We start from the raw sequence: 7,392 nt of genomic DNA, 5'->3' as shown, positions 1-7,392 counted from the left end.
CAGCTCAATTCACAGGTTAACAGCTTTTTCCCTATTCAGTTTTTAATACAAAATTTTTACACTTTCTCCATTTTTAAGCTCATCCAATGCATTCTATAATGCCACAAATGCATAGGTTATTGAAATTCCAAAACCAAAATCTAATCTACAACACCATAAATAAAGGATACGAGCCATTTTCGTGGCATTTGTGGGTTGTCTTCCACATAGCGCCTTAGTTAACATCGCGGCACGACGTCCTTTTTATGTTTCCTTCTCAAGGTGGTTCCTCAAGGCTGCCTTCTTTCACCTTCTCAATCTCAACATCCACCATAGAAACAACTTGAAGCTCCATGGATTTCTTCTTCCTCTTACAATCCTTGAAAGTAGCCTCATCTTTTTGCACCCTAAACTTTATCTCCCCCATTTCTAAGTTGGCAATGGCCCTTTCAGTGGCTAAAAATGGACAACCAAGGATGATACGTACCTCTTGGTCCATTTCACAGTCCAAGACCACAAAGTCTACCAGAAGTACAAACTTATCCACTTTAACTAGGACATCAAATAAAATTTGCACCGGCTTTTTAATAGACTGGTCCTCCATTAAAAGTCGCATAGAGGTCGGGGTAGGGGCATTCAAACCAAGCTTCTTATAGATAAAAAAGGGCTTGAGGTTGATCCTTGCACCAAGGTCGCATAGGGGTTTTTCAAAAACGCGTGTTTCAATTGTACAAGGACTTATGAAAGCTCTGGGATCATCTTTCTTTTCCATAACCATACTATCCATGATAGCACTATAGCCATGGGTGACTTCAATAGTGTCACCTTTAACAACCTTTTTTTTCGACATCAATTTCTTCATTGGCTTAGCATATCTAGGGATTTCTTAGATCACCTCAAGAAATGGGATGTTTATTGATAGATTGCTAAGCTTGTCCATAAATTTTTTTTAGCTTGTCACCCTCCTCTTTTCTTTGCAATAATTGAGGGAATAGGGGAGGAACTTGGATTGTAGGCCTTATTTCACTTTGTGGCTTTTCAACCTCAACCACTTCTTCATCATATTTTTTGTTTGATTTTGAGGTAACACCTTCTTTGGCTTAGCCTTAGGTATCTTCCCACTCAAATCATCTATCAAGTGCTCATCAACTATCTTCCCACTCCTAGTGATAATTTCTAAGACTTGATCATCATTCTTTGGATTAGCAATCGTATCACTAGAGAGTCCACCTCTAGGCCTAGCATTTAGTTGCATGGAAATTTGTCCAATTTGGGTCTCTAATTGCTTGATGGAGGTGGAGTGGGCCACCATGGTTTGAGAAAATTGAGTGAAGTCACCTTAAATTCACATACTATTTTGTTCGTACCTTTCACCCTATTTAAAATTCGGGCCAAAACATCCTCGGTCTTGAAATTTTTGGGGTCAATAGAGATTGATTCTTTGTTCTTCGCTCGATCATGGACGGTACATAGTGGTCATAATTACCCTCTTTATTCCTCCAACCCCTATCACGCTCACGGTTTACCCAACCATGATTCCCACCTTGCCTTTGATAGGCAGGGCGAGAACCCCCTAAATATTTTGCTAAATACCAGATCTCCTCATCTAACTTCTTGGCCTTCTCATTATCCTCATAGGCCTTAGATACTATGGTGTTTACCACTTTCGGTGGTGCACCCATAACATGTTTTGTAGAGAGCTTAAGTTGGGTTATTATTTTTGACATGCTTTTCTCTCTTTCCTTATTCTGATTTCTTTGTTCTTTTTCAACCACAGATGTAGAGGGAGAGCTTTTGGGAAATTTAGTATCTCAGGTATGCCAACCCCAATTTTACTTCGTCACCTCTTCCAATAATTGTTTTGCCACATGGTAGTGCATCTTCACTAGGGAAACTCCCACTACATTGTCCACCACGGTTTTGTTAAGCGGATCAAGGGCCCAATAGAAGATTTGGAGAAACATCTTCTCTGAGACCTAGTGGTTTAGACACTTCATCAATTTTCCATTGAATCCTTCCTATGCTTCAAATAATGGTTCCCTACTCAATTGCCTAAAATTTATGATCTCATTCTATATTTGGAGCATTTTGGATGGTTGGAAGTATCGATCAAGAATAACTGTGGTAAGCTCATTCCAAGTAGCGATTGAATTAGGTGGGAGTGAATAAAGCAATAAAACCGCCTCACCGATTAAAGAGAATGGGAAAAGGCAAAGATGAATAGACTCTTGAGTAATGTGTGAGATGTTGAAAGGTGCACATACCTCTATAAAATTCTTTAAGTGAACATTGGGATCCTCATATGCTTGTCCACCATAGAGCCCCTTCATTTGTAATATGTATAACATAACACTGGCTACATGGAAAACTCCATTTTCATTAGTTGGTGGGATACGAATTACACTCATTTAGCATGCATCATTGAGTTGTCCCTCTTCATCGAGAGAAATGTCAAAGGGCCCCATGTTACTAGCATTGTCCCTCATTATTGCATTAACACTATGATCACCTACAAAAATCAAAAGCAACAAATCAAGTAAATCATACCACCCTGGGTATACTAAAGTAAAAAAGTACACTGCATGAGTGAAATCTATATTCGACTCCCCAACAACAGCGCTATTTTGATAATGCTCAACTTACTCCCATGTAAAAGAGGTAAGGCAGTCGTTGTCAATATCCCAACTCACGTTGGGGTCAAATTCACAAGGAGTGAAATCCAAATTTCAAGTCCTATGGGTGCTCTAATTACTAAAAGAATACCAAAAATCCAACAAAAACAACATTTAAAGTAAAATGGGGGGGGGGGGGGGGTTTGGATTTCGTTAATAACAATCTTTAGTCAAACAACACACTAGTATAGAACTTTTGATTTAAAATCAAGTTTGGAGATAATATTGGGATTATGCCTACTTATAAGTAAAGAGCATGTGGGTTAATGATGGTTTAACATGAATCTTTGTTGGTAAGTGAGAGATAGGCTAGGACGAAGGTCTTTGTGGTTAGTCTTTCAACAAAACCACAAAGATGTCACCCATTGGCTCTTTCAAGCACCTAACAATTGTGTCATTCATAGTCACCCAAAACCTCAATTAGACGTCCCTATTTTTAGGAAAATGCCTATTATATGACTTACACTCCATTTACACTTATGTCTAAGATTGTAAAAGGTAGTAAACTACATTCTTAATTGTCCACCATTGCCTTTTTCCCTTATAGCTCTCTTTCAAGGATGCTATGGGTTCCTATATGTTCACCTTTATCCCTCTTTCAAGGATGATAAATGGTTTCTAGAGTTTCGGGTTTTCACCGATCAAACCCATTAGGGTATTTGGGGTTTTCACCTATAAATTCAACCTATTAAACTTAAGAAATAGTGGGATCCAAACTTAACAACTAAAAATCATGCAAACACAACAACACCCATACACAATTACACTTTAGTTCAACATAATCCTGAGACTAAATTATTTAGATACTCATGAACAAAGTAGAAAAAAATATACCATAAGGTATACCCAAAGCATCCATCCTTCACAGAACACTAAGAATTTAAATCTCCAAAATTAGTTAAAATCTTGCCCAATTATGGTTCTTGTTTCAAATTCAAAAGTATTTATAAGGTAAGTCATACCCGAAGAAGAAAGGGTTTTTGCCTATATATGTCACGCCTCAACTCTTATTGGGGCGACAGGCACCCGTAGTCGTAAAGGCCCGTGAGAACCAATTCATAACCTTATACTTCTCATGCATGTAACTACGACAACCAAAGGTTCTAATCACCATGATATTATGTATTGATGAGAATAATTACATAGGAAAGCACAAACTTACATATACAACACTTGGCCGTTGGGGCCACCACGTCTAAAGAAAAATACTACTGTAACTTTACATTAGTCTACAAAGCCTCTAAAAGATATATAGACTTAGTTAGGGTCGGGAAAAATCCCCTACCTACTCTTAACTCACTGCATAAAACCAAAATATATTGAATAGACTCGTAAAGCCCCGAATTAACCTAGAGCCCACCAATAGTCACTGAAAAGCCTGCGCTCCTACTAGTGAGGTGTATGAGCTGAAGTACCTATGCCTGCAGCATGAAATGAAGGTCCCCTGTGAGGGACGTCAGTACAAAAATATGTATTGAATGTGTAAGGCTGAAGATAACAAAACACGATACAAGAGCTCAATAGAAATTAGATACAAGTGTATAAGTAGTACTAGTAGACCACCTTTATATATACTTGTGGGACTACATACATTATGTTCCTTTCTTCATTTTTACCTTTATTACTTCATAATATTTGTAAGCCATATATAATGCAAATGACTAGCTGATCAGTGGTAAATAGATAAATTAGGATCGGCCCATGCTAGGCTTACGCCCCTGAGCTGCCACCTACATATAAAGATTGGGATCGACCCATGCTAGGCTTATGCCCCTAAGCTTCCACCCATATATAAAGGTATCGATATCGGCCCATGCTAGGCTTATGCCTCAGAGCTCCACTCATTTTACAGATTTACGTTACTTAGTTTATTTAGCCTTTGAGATTGTTACTTTAGTGGTCATCATAGTATGGTTCCTTGAACCAATAATCTACTAATAAGAGGTATGTAAATGAACACTTAATGCAACAACAATGAGGTAGGAAGCTGTTGGCACACAAAATGAAGTGTTTAGAAACTGAAAATACATATGGGTCTTATTTGAGTAAACAGAGAACTTCTGAAATTTTCTAGTGAAAATAGATGTGTAGGTTTAATAGTAAGAATGTATTGAGGTGTTTTAACACATTAGAGAGTGGGAACAAGGTTATTCACTTCATGGGATATAATACGCTACCATTATGTATCACTTGTTATAGAATAACCTCAGAAGCTTAGTGAAAATAGATGTGCAGGTTTAATAATAAGAATGTATTGAGGTGTTTTAACACATTAGAGAGTGGGAACAAGGTCATTCACTTCATGGGATATAATACGCTACCATTATGTATCACTTGTTATAGAATAACCTCGGAAGCTTACTTGATGGACCAAATGTCCAATTTCATACCAAAGAGTGCAAAATAGAGTATGCCTTACATACCTGGTTGTACAACTCCAATACCAGCCCAACTCAACTTCCCGCCCTTTTAGATTACTTATCTATAATAAAATATATGGAAAACTAATATTGGCAACCAACCGTCACATTTTGGCTATTTAACTTCACCAAAACAACAATTGGGCAGTAAGCCTTTACTCTATCAATAAAGGGTGTTATCTTAACCTTTTTTCTCCTCTAGTTACACCCACATACCATACATGTTCTTATAAGATTCAAATAAACCACTTTAGCTTCATTACTCATTCCAAATAATACGCAAAATAGATTGCGCAGTAACAAATGCAATAATTAGTTCGTTGGTGTACCACCACACCTTTCTTCTATATTTCAATCCAAATTAGTCTTAACTTTATCCAACATCATCCTGGTAGCCTAGAACATATACATACAAAACAGTCCACAAAACAGTCCCAAATCCCTTTTATTGTAGTAATCCATTATTGAACTCATCATCTCTTGAGTTCTCAATAACAACACATCCATAATTCTCTTTCGAATTCACATACAAGGAGAACAAAATGGAGAAGTCGCCTTACCTGAATTTTGAAACTTGTTCTTTTAAATTTGAACTCCTTAAGAACTTCAACTTTCACTTTCCTTCACACTTTAAACCAAAGAAGAAAAGAGAAGTTCCTTAATATCAAAGAAAAGTGAGCAGGTTGCTTGTTATATATTCTTCCATATACTTATAATTAAGCACTTCTAACATCTTTTCCTAATCTTTCATGAGATAATTAAACAAAAACTAAAGTGTTTTTACTTGCCTTGGGCTGCAAAGGTTGGGGTTTCTTCAAGAACCCTAGACAGGAAAATAGGGCTGCTCCTAGTTTCTTAAAAGAAAGTATAAAGAGTTTGTGAAGTGTAACCCTATTTTGTGGCTTAATAATAAGAGAAATGACCAACAACTTCTTCTTATAAAGTCTCTATTTTTTGCCATTGACCTAGCTGATTTTGGACCACAAATTTAATCAAATTGGTCCAAGTAGGTGATGCACCTACTTAAGGAGTTCAAGTAGCTCAAAATATCAAAGTAGGTGATGTACCTACTTGCTTAATTTCTTAGTTGGGCTAAATTATATTTGGGCCTTGGCAGATTTGAGCATTGGGCCTTTTTTCCATTTTTCTTCTTCTTTTACTTAATTTGGGCCCAAATAAGTATTCTAATAAAGGCTAAAATCTGATTCATGGACTTGATCCATTAACTTGGATCATATAGCTCAAGTAGCTGACTCACCTACAAGCTTATTAAGTCAAGCAAGCACCCCAATATTTTGTTCCATTTTCAGCCCCTACCCCTTTTAATCTAACCTTAAACTTATACACACTTCATCACTTTAAAATTCTAATTCAAATACAAAATTATGATCCCAAGTTTAAATATTTGTATCGACGTTAACTTGGTTGCATCACATTAAACTGTACAGGCAGCATCTATAATTCCATCTATATCATTAATACTTGCATAACAAATATCATCTGTTACCCATAATAAAAGGTTATACTAAGTTTTATATAATTAGAATAAGTAAAAGCAAAATATGGGATATTATAATATACAGTTTGGGATTTGGACAAGTGAAATTACAAAATTGCCCTGGGCAATATTCTCGCGTAGCTGCGATCGCATGAAGTTGTCCGCGATCGCATCCAATATGATAGCAGTATTGTTTTATGATCACATTCTATTGACCATCTTGACTAACCTTGATCGTGGTCTTTGGCCCATAATAGCGGTAATTAGGGATGATGACTGCTTCAGGTCTTCAACTGCACTATTTTGCTTCAATTTGATCTCTTTTAGCTTCAATCCATATCTTTTCATCTCACCAACTCTATGTCTACAAAATATGGATATTAGTTTATTTTATGTATCATTTATTTATACAAAACTTGGTAGTGTGCATGGAATTTGAGTGGAAATGAGAGGTAAAATACCACTCATCAGTCATTGTAGATAGAAAGATAAATCTGCTCACTTCTTATCAGTAAGGACAAACTTTTTGGCTGAGAATTATGCAAGGTTATACCTCTAAGAGATTGTGAAGTTTTATGGGGTACTTATTTCTATCATCTTTGATCATGATATACAGTTTTTATCTCATTTTTGGCAATCATTTTAGAAAGGAATGGGGACTAAGGTTAGTCTGAGCACTACTTTTTACCCATAGGATAATAGGCAAGTAGAGAGAACTATTCAAATATTGAAGGATATGCTTTGTACGTATGTTATTGACTATGGTGGTAGTTGGGCTGAGCATTTACCTCTTATAGAGTATACTTATAATAATAGTTACCAC

The 7,392-nt window shown here is 36.5% G+C and overlaps 1 protein-coding gene across 1 annotated transcript; it reads right to left on the bottom strand.

The window, feature by feature from the left end:
* Window positions 1–256: 256 nt before the first annotated feature.
* Window positions 257–841, bottom strand: LOC107879102. Its single transcript, XM_016726219.1, has one exon. It carries the CDS (start codon window positions 839–841, stop codon window positions 257–259), a length of 585 nt encoding a protein of 194 aa, XP_016581705.1.
* Window positions 842–7,392: the final 6,551 nt, after the last annotated feature.

This window comes from Capsicum annuum, chromosome 8, assembly GCF_002878395.1.
Source record: "Capsicum annuum cultivar UCD-10X-F1 chromosome 8, UCD10Xv1.1, whole genome shotgun sequence".
NCBI lineage: Eukaryota > Viridiplantae > Streptophyta > Magnoliopsida > Solanales > Solanaceae > Capsicum > Capsicum annuum.
The sequence above is the reverse complement of the archived record's forward strand: the minus strand, read 5'-3'. Positions and strand labels throughout refer to the sequence as shown.